At 40.1% G+C, this 14,971-nt stretch overlaps 1 protein-coding gene across 1 annotated transcript; it reads left to right on the top strand.

Moving 5' to 3' along the window:
- Positions 1 to 4,382: 4,382 nt before the first annotated feature.
- LOC119731183 (DNA-directed RNA polymerase III subunit RPC4-like) lies at positions 4,383 to 14,224 on the top strand. The gene is made up of 9 exons (XM_038204249.1): positions 4,383 to 4,576; positions 5,892 to 6,082; positions 7,481 to 7,539; positions 8,106 to 8,269; positions 9,147 to 9,268; positions 9,975 to 10,119; positions 10,654 to 10,955; positions 11,126 to 11,272; positions 12,202 to 14,224. Exons 2-9 carry the CDS (start codon positions 5,915 to 5,917, stop codon positions 12,328 to 12,330), a joined length of 1,236 nt encoding a protein of 411 aa, XP_038060177.1. The 5' UTR covers positions 4,383 to 4,576; positions 5,892 to 5,914; the 3' UTR covers positions 12,331 to 14,224.
- Positions 14,225 to 14,971: the final 747 nt, after the last annotated feature.

The raw sequence follows: 14,971 nt of genomic DNA, 5'->3' as shown, positions 1-14,971 counted from the left end.
CTTGTGACTTGACTTGGACTTGCAAACAATGACTTGTGACTTGACTTGGACTTGCAAAAAAATGACTTGCTGCCACCTCTGTCTTCTTGGGCCATTTTATATTTAGGATTGAACGCTACAGTCTTCTGTGAAATGCATCAATGTTCTCTTCTAGTGACTTAGTCAATGTCCATAGTTCGCTGTTGTATAGGAATACAGATGCTATGAAGGCGCGGAATGTTTGGAGTTTCGTGTTGTTTGAGATTGCATCACTGTTGAAGACATTCCTGAATTTGTTGAAAGATACCATCGAAAGTATTTTCCTCCTGGTAATATCTTGCTCAGTATCGAGAAAAGATCCCAAGTATTTGCATTTCTTCCAACTGGTGTTGCTTCCGTTTCTACTGATGAGGTGTTTCTCTGTCTTAGACGTGTTTACTGTGAGGTTTCGCTCTTTTAGTACCTCAGGTGCCTTCCTCTCCACAGTTGCTATCGGGTGGATATTGTTACTTGCCCAAGTGATGTCATCAGCGTACTGTAATCCCATCTCAAAGTATGCTGGCGGGCAAATGGCGTAGCTGTGGTTCTCGAGTTCCACAGGAAGGGATTGGGACTGTGTCTGCGTGCAGTAATTGTGATCCTGAAGAGTGAATCGTGTCTCGGATGTTTCCGGGTCAAGTTGTCTCAGTGCTTTTGCCAGGTATAGAGTGAAGAGAATGGGACTGAGGCAGTCTCCTTGAGGCACGCCGATGTTGGTTTTGAAGGGCTTACCCAAGATAGTTCCCACTCTGACTTGCAATCGAACGTCTCTAAGCAAGATTGCCAGTAAGTGGAGTTCGTCTTGACACTGACAGGCAGCTACATAGCCGAGTATAAGTAGTCTGGTCCCGCCCCGACCAAAATATTTCCCTTTCTTTAATGTACACATGTGAAGGGGAACGCGCCTAGTTTTGGCCCTATCAACCTCGTGCCCCGTGGGTACGATCTTGCAGCGCCATGTTGTTTCCCAGCAAGCGCCCCTGGAGTCGAGGCTACTATAATATCCGAAAAACATCGCATGCGGGATCAGAACCACCAGCCAATCACAGTGCGCGCATCTTTAATTATAATATGCTAAATTGAGGCGTGCGGCACTATGATTGGCTGGCTGTTCTGATCGCGTATGCGATGTTTTTTTCGGATATGATATACCATGCGCAGTACCCTTCACGTGTGTATGTTAAAGAAAGGGAAATATTTTGGTCAGAGAACCAGACTACTTCAACTCGGCTAGCTGCCTGTCAGGAACGCCGCATGAACTTCCACTTCGGTTGGCAAATTAATTTTTTTAGAGACGAATTTCACCAGAAGGAAGCACGGGAAAGTCGTAATTTCAATTTGTAATTGGTGCATTTTGTTCGTATGAACCGGGCTTAATACGAAAAAGAGCGCTTTGAAGCGTCAAAAGAGGTCCAGCCCCCCCCCCCTTCCCCGCTTTTCAAATTGGCAGCACTTGTGTGTGGCCTGGAAATTGTTTATTTGTGAAATTACTGCCACGGTATTTCGCGATTCTGGGGGTTTGTTTTGCAATCTGATACGTTTGTCTTAATCCTATTGCGCTAGTTCACAAAAGAGTTTCGCTATTTAACAAGTGTTTCGCGTTATTCGCAATTGCGAATAACGTATAAGTGTTATTTAACACTTATACGTTTTCACTATTTAAGCCGTGCAGAAATCGGCCTCCATACCATACAATCGTAATTAGCGGTAAATAAAGCCGTTCTCAACTTAGAGTTTGCACGAGATTTTTCATTCTTAAGTTGAAATTCTGCAAACGCTGACTCATACAATATCGTTTGGTGTTGGAATGATCGTTGTGCTCAACATTCTAATTAAACACATAACAAAATAATTCCTTAGCGGGCGGCTAATTATTGAACTTTAACTCATTCTTAAGCACAAAATGCACGGGAATATTCATTCTTAAGTTGCGGATCTTGCATTTTGGTCACGTTAATGAGCTTTTAGTGAAAGTTTCGCTCTTGTGCTCAAAATTCTAATTAAAGGTGAATAATTAGCATTAATTAGGCTATTGTTAAGCATGGAATGCACGGGATTTCTCATTCTTATAAGTTATTGGTCAATCAAATACTATATTTTCGCGTTGGAACCGTGCTTGTGCGCGATATTCTAATTAAGTCAATTTTGGGGGTCTTTAGGCGGTGCCCCCTCCCAAACGCATGGGGTGTAACACTTAAGAATGACAGTTTTGAAGATTGGACACCCCCACCTACTCGCTGCCACCATCAAACCTTTTGTGCGCGATATTCTCATTAAACCTCACTGGGCTCTCAGACTACATGTATATGACACTTGCAGGACCTATTTCCGTTCTTCTTGGGTGTGGCAACCCCAAAAAATAAGACATTGGATAAAATAAACTCGGCCCACGGCACATAACAGAATATCCCTGCTATTAGCGTAGTCCGAGTAACTTGGACCCAACTTATCGCCTTTTTTAACATTCGGACATGGTCTGGCGAGGTCCAAGCTAATCCTTATATGCCGAACAACACAATTCTGTCATTGACACAAAAACCCAACATTGCCCAACAAAAACATCAGATTTCACCCTCAAAAGGCCTACAAATTACTAGATACGCCACCTGAGGTATTTTCACTTTTCATCCAGATCGCAAGTAAACTTCAGTGCAACCATCTTAATCATCGATGTCTACTTGTGCCTCAGGTGGCGTATCTAGTAACGGGCCATTTTTGAGGGTGAAATCTGATGTTTTTGTTGGGCAACGTTGGGTTTTTGGGTCAATGACCCTATAGCTACTATCGCCAGACCATGTCCAAAATTGTTCAAAAGGCGATAAGTTGGGTCCAAGTTACTCGTACTACTATTAGCGCAAATTATGTATGTGGATGTCATGCCGGGGGGGGGGGGGGGGGGGGGGTCATGCCGTACAAAGCCGTTATTTGCGATGTCTATGAAACAACCATAAACATGTAACATTATGTGGGGTGCTGTGGTCCAACGGTTACGGTGTTCGACTCGTGTGCCATGGTACATGGGTTCGAATCCTGACCGTGGGAACATGGTGCTTGTGCTCTTGAGCAAGGCACTTTACCATTATTGCTTCGTCCTTTGGATGGGACGTAGGTCCCGTGTGTTGTGTAATGCACGTTAAAAAACCCAGTAACACTTATCGCTAAGAGAAGGGGTTTGCCCCGGTGTTTCTGGCAGTGGCTGCAATATGCGCCGCAGTACCTTGTAAACCATTATAAGGTGCTACATAATGGGTCTCATATTTCTCATAAACTTTATTTACCTTTCTTTAATAATAGACATAATTTCCAGCGCCTTGAGTACCTAATTGTTGGTAGATACGTGCGCTATATAAGACTCCGATATCATTATTATATTATTATAACAACGTTTGGGTGGTTGCTAATCGTTTGTAAAATAATTTCCGGAAACGCAATGCATTCTGGGTAGCTTACTGTGTTAGAGGGCGGAGGGGACAAGCGATTTCTGCATGGGGACAGAATATCCTGATCCTGAGGGGCAAAGTGTCGAGGTAAATGACAGAATAACATTGAGGGAGGCAATGAGAAACTGTGTCCGGGGATCCAGGCGGGCAAAACCAGGAAAACTGTCCGTCGGTGGGCAAATGGTAAAATCATTTATAATACGCATGCGTTGAACATAAAGTGAGTGAATTTTCTCTCTTAAATTGTGTTTAATTTTCAAGTGCTATTATTATGATCGATGGAATACGTGTCATTTTTTTTATGTCTGTGATTCATATGGCTCTGGAGGATTATTTTAAGGGGAAGTAAAGTCTGAAAACCATTCTACCAGTTGACGAATGCGCAAAACTTTGTTGCCAAAATAATAAGGAGATAATAAGGAGCCGGATGGGAATTTCCCCGTGTTTTCTCCCAAAAGCGGGGTTTTCGCCCCCGTCCCGTAATCAGCGAATATAGTAACAGCATGATTGTTTGTTCTTAATGTTACAAGATAGATCCAAATTGTTCGTGTTCACTGAATCCACCTTATAGTAAAGCCTTCACACTGTAAATTTAGTTATAATAGATTAAAAATATATTGTATTTACAATATTTGCTTAACAACTATGCATTAATCAAATAATGTTTTATCCCATTGTATTGAACTGTATTGTATTTGTGATGTATTGTATATACATGTCATTATTTATTGTATGTAGGGCCCCAATGGAAACCAGTTTTAAACTGTTCGGGAATACCCTGGGTAAATAAATGTTATAAATAAATAAATAAATAAATTGACTAACTTGGTTACAGAAAAAAAATTAATTGCGTCCGAGCTGACGAGCAATGCCCTCATTGTCATCAATGGGAGACTTTTGACAGACAATGTCAATAGAGGGCAGCAAACATGAATAACAGGCCAGCTGCGCTGAGGTCACGTCTTTGCCCGGCCGGCCAAAGGCAAAGTCAAACTCGTGCTCAAAGTCAAATTCAAGTCTTATATATACGCCGCTGGGGGCTGGTTGCCAGACCGACAGAATCAGGAAAATCATCAACAATCGCATTTGCATGGATCATTCCGTTCTTTTTAAACAAGGTAATTAGATTCTGTAAAAATGTAGGGAAAAAAATGTTGCAACCTGACAGTGACACCAATTGTATTCTACAATTAAAAAAGTACTTACTCTTAAAAAAAATGATAGTGGATATTTTGCCGGAGGTAATGACGGCAAACTAACGATTACTAAAGGTTTGCCGGCGGCAATCCATATCAACAGAGGGCGCTGTACTCTTTAAAATAGGGCTGAATTATAAGATGTATTAAATTCCCACCAAAAGTTGTGTAGCACGTTTGGTGTAATGGTTAAGCAAAGGCTCTACTAGTAAGCGGGATGACTCGCGTTCGATTCCGACCGCACCACATTTTTCTTTTCTCATCCCCAAATAAATAAGAATATTCTTCTTTTATTATTTTAACATGTCTCAAACACTTTTTGCATAGTATTACATTTTTTTTTTCAGATTTGTGGCTTTGGAGGATTTTTTTAAAAAGGGAAATAAAGTCCGAAATTATAAAATGGTCTGAATCCCATCTTGTGAATACGAGGTAACAACGATAATTTTGGCATGGAGCCAGACTAAAACTTGTCACCGGAAAATGTTTAAGTACAAAAAAACAGTAACTGCGCATGTTCAGTGCATATCTGGCAAACTAACGTTTACTAAAGGTTTGCCGTCTCCGGCAAAATATACACTGCCTAAAAAAATACTAATTAATTTAACAATTAATAAATTGTACGGTACAATAATTCAATCATAGTGTTTTTAGAAATACTTGCATAACATAACAAGCGCTGTGTACACTTCAAAAATGCATAATTTGAAAAAAATTAATGAATGCATTACTAATTTAATTAATTAATTAAATGTATTACTTTAACAAATATTTTTTATTCCAGGCTCAATAATTCATATTAAAAATGTTTACAACTTAAAAACGCTATGCATATAAAAATGGTAATTATTTTAAAAGGTAAATAAATTTGCAAATCATTTAATTAATGAATTTAATCAAATGTTTCAAAAAAAGGCATTAAGGCATTGTCTCCCGAAGCTCAGTGATGCTATTAAATCGGAGAAAAAAATCTGCTTTAAAAATAATTTTACATATCTGCATGAGTATACCCAGGGGCAAAATAGGGTAGCGGCTCTGTATGCGTAGCCGGGAAAATCTATGCAGTGCGCAAGTTTAAACTTGCGTGCGCAATTTGTAGCAAGGAAATGAATGCGCGCGCAAGTTTAAACTTGCGCGGGGGACTCACTTTGCGCTCGACAGCTGCAAATGATGGACTATAGCTTTAAACTTGAAAAATGGGTTTTCAATGAGAGTGTATTCGGCCATTTCTTCACAGCCTTCAGTTGATAAGAGAACAACATGTCAGAGCAGCAGCAGCAGCAGCAGCAGCAGCAGCAGTCACCTGGGGAGTGTGCAAGCCCCCTACCCAGGGGGCTTACTGGACGTCGTGGGGGTGCAGTCAATCCTAGCACTAGGCTTCCCTCATTGCGACCAGCAAGGGACCTGACACTGGGGGGAGTACAAAAGGTAATTTCCATGTCAAGTGAAATGGAAAAGTTCAGACTTTACCGAGTAATGAAATTTCTTCCATTTCACAATTGAAAGCCACTCACTATTTGTTTTATATATAACTGACATATAGACCCTTGTCATTTGATTTACAGTTAAAATGAACTTCTATTTCAATACAAAATTGATGGGAAAGGTATTTCTCTCTTCTAAGCTACCCCTTCACAAAATGTTTGAACCCAACTCTGCAGGTACTGGCTCTTGGGAACAATACGCGCTACACTCAACGCGCACACCAGCATGCATTTGCACACAAATACCGCGCCATGGAACAAGGATGATCCTAACTATTGAATAGTAAATCCCATTCACCATGGGCGAATGGGACTTTTTGAGCCCCAGCGTGAATGGGAGCAATAATGAATATCACGTGATGTGAGTTCAACCAATCAAATGACAAGGATCTGTAATTGTATGTCAGTTATATTTATAAATCAAACCCCTCTCATTTCTGACTTCTTTGTGAGCCTGCATTGTTTCAGTATGGTTGTTTAGCCATCATGTGACCTACAACAGTGAATGTAGCTCAAATCCAGGATTTTCCTTGACTCCCTTTGAATTTTGTCGCAGGGAAAAGATTTACATGTACTATTTGTTTTCCTTGCCAAGTAATGTTCATTTTACTACAAACTGAGTGCTCTGTATAAACATCTTGTACTTGTAAAATGTCAGTGGCCTGTGTGGTTATTAGCAATTAACCTTAACTCCCTAGGCTTTTTTGCTAGGATGCAACCTCAGTCCTGCAAAATCTTCCAACTGCTTCCATGTCAAAATTGCATACAGCCCCAATCCTGCAAAATCCTCCGTTATTTCTTGAATGCGGTCCTTGGAGGGATGACCACTGCCTCAATCCAGATAAGCTATACATCCCATAACGGGAGATTGCTTGCAGTATTGATCCAGATCCTGCAAAATCTTCCAGCAATCACCGTCAATATGACGAGGCAGAGCCAGTGACATCCTGGAGCAGTGCGGGGGATTTAAAGTATAATCTAGGCCTAAGTTTATGCATGGCTGAGCATAAACAATACAAGGTCCGGCCCAAGACCTTGACACAGTGCATCCTCCAAAATCAGCCACACATTTTTGCAGTAAAGCCTCAATCCTTCAAAATCCTCCATTTTGCAAAGAGGATTTTGGAAGGTTAGAGTTTGAGAGTTATAGACTGCAAAATGAGCGGCGTATTCTCAAATTAAACCGAGTGTTTACTCACGCGAAGCTTGAGTGAGTTAGCTTTTGAATAGTCTGCTCAATTATTTGAATGCTGCCCCTACATTAAATGCCAAAGGGTCTGTAAGTGGGTATTGTACCAACAAACTAAACTTTTTTAAACATTGTCTTTCTCCTTAATTTAAGAGAGCTTTTAAACCAAATCTGAATGTGGCTGGGAGAAAAGACAAAAGCCAGAGAGAAAGGTTAGTACAATTTTGAATATTTCCTACAATTTCAAGATAAGATGTTCACTTACATTGTAATAATGAGTACAAAAAAGAGATACTAGAATGGGCTAATTTTTAAACTTCTGTCCACGGATCACAAAAAAGGGTAAGTGTTCTTTCAGCAAAACGATTCACACACATCCCTATGTGAATTGTTTCGTTTTGCTGAAGGAAATCTTACCTTTTTTTGTGATCCGTGGACAGAAGTTTAAAAAGGTGTTTGTGTTTAAAATTCCGTAATGTGAAAAGTACATGAGTGATTTGAATGATTGTTGTACTAAAAGAAAGCTTATGAAAAGGGCTTTCATATCCTAGATATTGAAAGTGCTACATGCAGAACTTCACTAAAAAATGGTCCTGACATTTGGGTTTTGTTGTTTTTTACTCACCCTGTATGATTAAAAAGCTCTCAAAGTTTGTTGTAGATATTTTGTTGTCCCAACAATGTAATTCCCATACTGCCTCACCCAGCACTGATCAGGGTATTTGCTTTACAGTTTTAAAATGTACATTTTTTAATGCTTTTTGGCATGTCAACACAGCACCAGTAAAGATGTTTCCAAACCATCAACGACCAAACAAAAGAATCAAGGATCTGAGAGAGGTGACCGGGGCCGAGGGCGTGGTCGGGGGCGTGGCAAACCAGAAACTATCCAATCACGTTCCATTTTTGAACAGGGCCCTGCTGACAGGTTAAATAAAAAAGGTAAGTTTAAATCGATACATTGGCTAACAGAGCTGGCATACATATGGCTTTTTATTCCCATGTATGTTGAACAGTCTTTTACATCCAAACCTCAATAAGCCTAGAAAGTTAATAGCGTGTAGTTAATTTTGTAAAGAAATCCAGTTTTCAAGATGCCCACTGGAACCATCAACGTGTATTAAAGTGACACTGCGTCCTGGAACAGCCCAATTGGGCTACTAAATGCGCTTTGAACAAAATACTGTTAATCGGAAAAAGTAGGATATAGACATCCACACAACTATCCTTTAAAAACTGGGCGTTTTTGTGTTATTCCTGTATAGGCCTATGTATGTTATACATGTACATGTAATAGACACACACAACGTGTATACCGTACATTGACTAGGACGACAGGAAAAACGTATTTGTACTCCGTTGTGTCCAATGTAAACAACCAGGTTTTTTTGTGTGTCTTTTCTCGGGAACGGTAAGACATTAGGTTGGTTTCCTTTCAACCAGATGTTTGAAATAGGATAAGTAAACAATCCAAAACAGAAAAGTTTCGGGGATTTTAGGACCTAGTGTGCCCCTTTAAGTGATCCTAGTTTATAATCACTGTGTGCATGCATTAGTTTGTGCTTTCTAATTAATATTAACCTAATAATGAGATGAGATTTGTTGTCAATTTGATGCCTCATTAAGAGTTGTTAAAATACTAATTATTTTCAAAGATTCAAGGAATTGAAGCATGCACTTTAATGAATAGTTGATGATAACACAACAACAATAGTCATTTTACTGCATGAACTCCCGGAATGTCTTTGGATGGGAACAAACAAAAGACTTCTTTGTTGTTTGATATTGATGGCTTCGTGTTGTACATTCTGGGATATAGGAGGCGGTCACTATGGGGGAGGAGGGGATGCCCGCACTCCATCATCTTCAACTAAATCCATCAAACGAGAGAAGATGAGTGAGGAAGAAGCAAGGAGGATGCAAGAAATCCTCAGAGATGATGTAAGTCATTTATCAAAAAATCTATGGATTCTCTACATCTCCCTCGCCAGTCACAATGCAAACCATTACAGACAGACACTGCCTGACGGTTATCTGAAGCTATAATACTATGGGTGTGTGCTCATTCATTAGGTGATAGAATCCCTTGAAACGAGAGTCTTGAGCACCTTTGTTTTCTCACTTCTATTAAATGCATGAGAAAAAGCAAAGCATACTTGTCATATGCGGGAGTGTGAACCTGTGGTAAGGGTTTGTGACTCATGATCAAAGCTTCAGGGGTTCTAATCCAGCTGCTGGTCATATGTTGTGTCTTTGGGCAAGCCACTTTACCCACATTTGCCTCTCTACGCCCAGGAGTATAAATGAGGTCTAGCATTAGCTGGGCAGTAACCTGCGATGGATTGGTATCCCATCCAGGGGGAATAAAAATATTCTCTGTTGTTTCATGCCACTGAACTGGGAGATACATTTCGGCCTGATGGTCCATATTGTTAATTGGCTCATGACAGACCTTACATTTTTGCTTTACTATTACGTTGATATATCACTCAGTTTGACAGTTTTTTGGGGGGAGGGGTGGGGTGGAGGGGGTGGGGAGGGGCAGGTGGGGAGGGGTGGGTAAGATCACACTCCTTAACAGAAACCCTATATTTGACATGACAACAATTTCCGGGATTAACTTAAAAATGACAATAATGTATTTCAGTTTGTGAGTGACTTGGACAAAGATGAAGATGACAGAAAGTATTGTCCTATTCACCTGCCACTGGTCTCATCACTCACATTGAAGAAAGAAGTCAAGGATGAGGGAGACGTTGCCAAGACGGAATGTGCAGATGACAAGATAATGGGTGAGCTGATGAACTTGTTTAATATCCCCAATCAAAGATACTTGATGTCATATTTATTGATTGTAATCTCTAGAGAGGGATTCCATTTTAGTGACTATCAAGACCGCTTTGAAAGGAACCCTCATATAAAACTACATCCACAAAATGTAAACATTAAAAAACTAAGGACCATTAAGACACTAATTAAAAATATACATGTAAATTGTGCACAGATGGGAGAACTTTGATGCATGCATTGTACAGAGTACAGAGAATTGAAAAATAATAAGGGGAGAATGCAAAATGAATCAGGCAGTCACTTGGGGTTTACCTGGAGGTTTCACAGGGTTTTTACGGAGTACCTCAGGGTTCAACCTCGAGTTCATTTTAATTGTTTAATTTTGCATTATTTTCCATAAACTTGTTCTGTATTCAAAATGTGCATGTGCACGTACATCAAAGTTTGAAGATACAGCCTGCTTGTTGTATGCAGTTTAAAGACTTTTCTGTCATAATTTCAAACTGATATCATGATTTTCTATTATATTTGTTTAGAAATCAAAAAAGAACCTAGTGATGACAATGACATTGAGATGACAGCTATTGACACCAAACCAATCCCAGAGAAGCTTGATGCACAGCCAAAAACTGCAACAAAATCACTCCCCAAAAGGACAACATGTGCTGCCTTATTTGGCCAACGCATAAAATCAGAGGGTGAACTCATGTTCTTCCAACTGCCGGACACCCTCCCTGGTCAGCCACTGTCCAATGATGATGAAGACCAGAGGCCAAAGGTCAAACGGGAGCCAGGGACACCAGCTGTGGATCAGGAGTCACAGAAGAAGACTAAAGAGGTAACGAACTGTGACTTGTGTAGTCTTGACCCAAGACGTCATTGATTGCTGTAGAGCATCGATAGTAAATTGTAAAGCACCCTTGCACAACTATTTTTGACAAGTTAAAAAAAAATGGATTGTCCAACTGAATATTCAGCTCAAAATAATGTTGTTTTTATGACCCTTAGGATAATAGACCAGCCAAGTGTACATTGGAGAGTCTGCCAGAAGGCTATCTAGGAAAGCTTCAAGTTCTCAAATCTGGAAAGACGAGGTTTGTCCTTGGAAATGCTACACTTGATGTTACCTTGGGAACACCATGTGGATTTTTACAGGTACAGTAACATTTGAAGCTTATTTGTAAGCGTCTATCTAACCTGTAATTAACCTACAAGCACATAACTAGTGCTGTGTTATTTTAAGAACCCTAATTTACAAGAGCATATTTTGAGGTTGTTTAATGGAACTACCTGTATTTACTTGTCAAGTTTCACATATGCAATGAACAGAGTTTGAATTATTAAGTTGTCGGGGCTAAGTGCATTGCCTTGAATTACACATGGCACAGCCAGCAGGACAATTGTAGCTGTGTGGAATAGTCGTTCACTTCCTGGATGTATGGCTATGTGTTGATAGTATGATAATGTGCCTCAAAGGCGCAGTGACGGGGGCGGGGTGGGGTGTTAAACAAAAACACATGACCTAAAGAAAGAAAGGGGGTGGGGGAAGAAGGGAGGGGTAGCTACACATTTGATCAACACAAACACACTCTGTACACAAGGCCCACTTGCATGTAGCCCGCTGTGTGTGTGTACTTAGACCATCAGTCTTAGGTAATTTCTCAAACCCCGGTTTTGTCTTGGGGGGGAAACCATTTGAGGTACACCCCCCACCATTGAGGTAAACCCCCCATTGAAGTACCCCCCCCCCCCCACCATTGAGGAACCCCCGTACCATTGAGGTAAACCTCCCACTATTGAGGTAACCCCCCCCCCCCCTCCGCCATTGAGGTACCCCCCCCCCCCCCACCATTGAGGTAACCCCCCCCCCCAACCATATTTCAAAACTAGACTACAAAATGAAGTGAAAATTTTTATGTTAGGTGCTCTTCATCAATTGCCATTCACATAAGTTCCATTGCATTTGACTGTTTTGTTCTAAGTGGCGTTGCCAGGATTTGTGTGTCAAGCAAGATTACAACCATGGCTTGAAAGCTTAATCCTTGATTCTCGCATTCTTCTTTTTGGCTTTATGTATGTTTTAGGATCTGATGTCCATTAAGCTAGATGATGATGATAGGACAGGTGAGATGACCCGGTTAGGACAAGTCAAGCACAGGATTGTCTGCACGCCAGACTTTGAAAGTCTGCTACAGCTAGCACCTTCAAAATAACCACACTTATTTTGGACTTCAAACATTATGAAAGTCGACTTGCAGGCCCAAACTCTCAGAGGCTGCTGGGCATGTGTGCCGTGTATGGACCCTGTGCACATTGTCAAGTACCCACTCAGCATTACTAAGAGAGAGCTCGGCAGGACTGTTCAACACATCCTTGCCCTACGCCTGGCACTCACGTGAAGAAGCCATGACTTTGTGCACAAAGACTGCACATATGGGTGAAAAATAATTCTGCATACTTTGCACCAAACGCGCTTGAACCAATGCGTACACATGCTGTTGCTCTTCAACGGAGCTTTCGCAAGTGGTTATGAAGTGCTATTTATTGTTCATGGGGAGGCCGTAGTAAACTAAAAGTACTTGTGTACACCATTTTGCATTAAATGCAATGGTGTGAACACAGAAATTGAGGCTAAACTGCTGTGATAAGCTGTTTGAAGTATGACCAAAAAGACATATTTCCTAGTGGCAGAATACCCCGAGCTGTGAACAGTTTCGTATAAAATGCAAACATTTACTGCCAAAAAGCACCGGTAAACTTTGAAGGTGGCCGTTGAGAGAAACTAGAACCCTCCACTGATCACCTGAGGAGGCTTGTTTTACTGAAACATAAATGACATGGGAAATTCTTTTTAACAACTCACTCATGTTCTGTTTCAAATTTTAACAAGTCTTACAGGAGTCATGGTGAAATAGTACAGAATTAGTAGTCAATAATATGGTGCACTGCTGGCTTTAATAGAATGTTTGGATAAGGTGTTGGGTCTTTCCACAAAGCTTGGAAATGTTTGATGACATTTTAAAAATTGTGGAACTTTATACAATTTTTACACTCATCTTCAGCCAATCAGATTCTCTGTTTTTTGTTGTTGTTGACGTTTTCCCATGCATTGAATATTCAGATCTGGAATAACACCGTCAAATTTGAGAGTGCTTTTCAGGATAGCACATTTGATTTGGTAGGTCAATTCAAAAGGTCAGCTTTTGTAAAGAACGATCTGATTGGTCAGAAATTATGTCAGTCAATAGTTGGTAGCGTTCATGAATAATTAACCTTACAAGGTCTAAATAGGAAAGGTATGGACTCTGTTGGCCAGAGTACCGTCTAAGAACCTAGGCCAGTATAGACTACACTGGCTGGCGTGGATGCTACAATGTACAAAGGCTTGATTGGATTGCCTTTTGTGTTTATAGTGCATTGCTACATGATATGCATTTTAAATTAAGCAGCACCAGTCTTGACAGTTTGACTAACAATTTGATGGCTTTATTCTCTGTTTAAAAAAGGGAAGGCAAGGAAAAAAATTGGTGCTACTTCAAATGAACAGAATTTTATTTGGAAAAGTGTTTCTGTAAATGTAAGACATTATATGGATTTTCTGTTACCCAGACCTTGGAAGTAAGGCTAGTTGAAAATATGAAACAATACAATTTGGCAATCTACAGACAAAAGTGCACCTTTAATTTACTGATTGAGCTGCATTATACTGTAAATGTGAAAAATGAGAAGATTTCAGGAGACAGATTTGTCACTTCACATCTTGCATTTTAAATATTGCATCAACTTAAAGTACTGTATACAACATTCAAAGTGGACAGGAGATTGATGAAAAACATCAGGATGTTTTGCTTTAATTTTGGCTGACCATTCTTTGATTATTTTTTCTCTTGGCCTTGATGAAAAAAGCCCAAAGATTTCATTTTAGACTGGGGAAAGGAAATGACCCTTACTAAACCCTTATTTGTAGTAAACGTGTATTTTTATATATTATACATACTGTTTGGCGGATGAGCTGTCCATAAGCTGGCTCTAAGAGTATTTTCATTGTATCTTTGTTAATTTATGTCAACCTAAATAAATTTCGGTTCAAATGAAAGAGGAAAGAAAGTGCTTTGCATCATTAGACATTTGGGTAGTTCTGTTTCAAGATATGCTATCATTGCATGCATGCTCCACAACAATTGCATTTTTTCCCCTGCATGTCCTAACAAATTTTGGGGCAGAAAACGTGAAAGTCATTCCATAATGGTAGAAATATCGCAGTTTTTTTTTAAATAATACTTTTTCAGGTTGAAATTTAAAGATACACAAAATGTTTTTGATTCACGCTTCCGTGGTTAACCATCGGACTTAAAGGGATTTTTTTTTAAAGATCATGGGGTATTTAATACCCCATGATCTTTAAAAAAAAAATCCCTTTAAGTCCGATGGTTAACCACAGAAGCGTGAATCAAAAACATTTTGTGCGGACCCTAATTCACCCTAGTCCACCTCCAAAATTGGGGTTTTATACAAGTGCGTAAGCAAGGGGGGGGGGAGCACAAATTCCTAGTGCCGGGTGCCCCCCCCCCCCCCCCCCCGAGGTGCCCCACAAAAAAACCTTAAATTTCCCGCTTACCAAGGAAATGTCTTTTTAAAGTACATGTATTTGTTTTGAGTTTATTTAAACAAAATTAATCCAATTGACTATTTTTGACTACCCTGGACAGCATAGCTTTGTGAAATGTGAATAAATTGATAAGAAAAAAGAGCGCACTGTAGCGTCAAAAGAAAGTAAGCACCCCCCCCCTCCCCCACGTTTCGAATTTGCAGCACTTGCGGTGGCCTGGAGATTTGGGGGAAATGTTGGAACAC

The sequence above is a fragment of the Patiria miniata genome, unplaced genomic scaffold (assembly GCF_015706575.1).
Source record: "Patiria miniata isolate m_02_andy unplaced genomic scaffold, ASM1570657v1 HiC_scaffold_23, whole genome shotgun sequence".
NCBI classification, from domain to species: Eukaryota; Metazoa; Echinodermata; class Asteroidea; order Valvatida; family Asterinidae; genus Patiria; species Patiria miniata.
The sequence above is the reverse complement of the archived record's forward strand: the minus strand, read 5'-3'. Positions and strand labels throughout refer to the sequence as shown.

Excerpts from the sequence above, each read along its gene's own strand:
- LOC119731183 (XM_038204249.1), top strand. The coding sequence starts at position 5,915 with ATGTCAGAGCAGCAGCAGCAGCAGCAGCAGCAGCAGCAGTCACCTGGG. Across the intron at positions 6,083-7,480 it reads CACTGGGGGGAGTACAAAAG|AGAGCTTTTAAACCAAATCT; the intron begins GTAATTTCCATG and ends CCTTAATTTAAG. Across the intron at positions 8,270-9,146 it reads TGACAGGTTAAATAAAAAAG|GAGGCGGTCACTATGGGGGA; the intron begins GTAAGTTTAAAT and ends TCTGGGATATAG.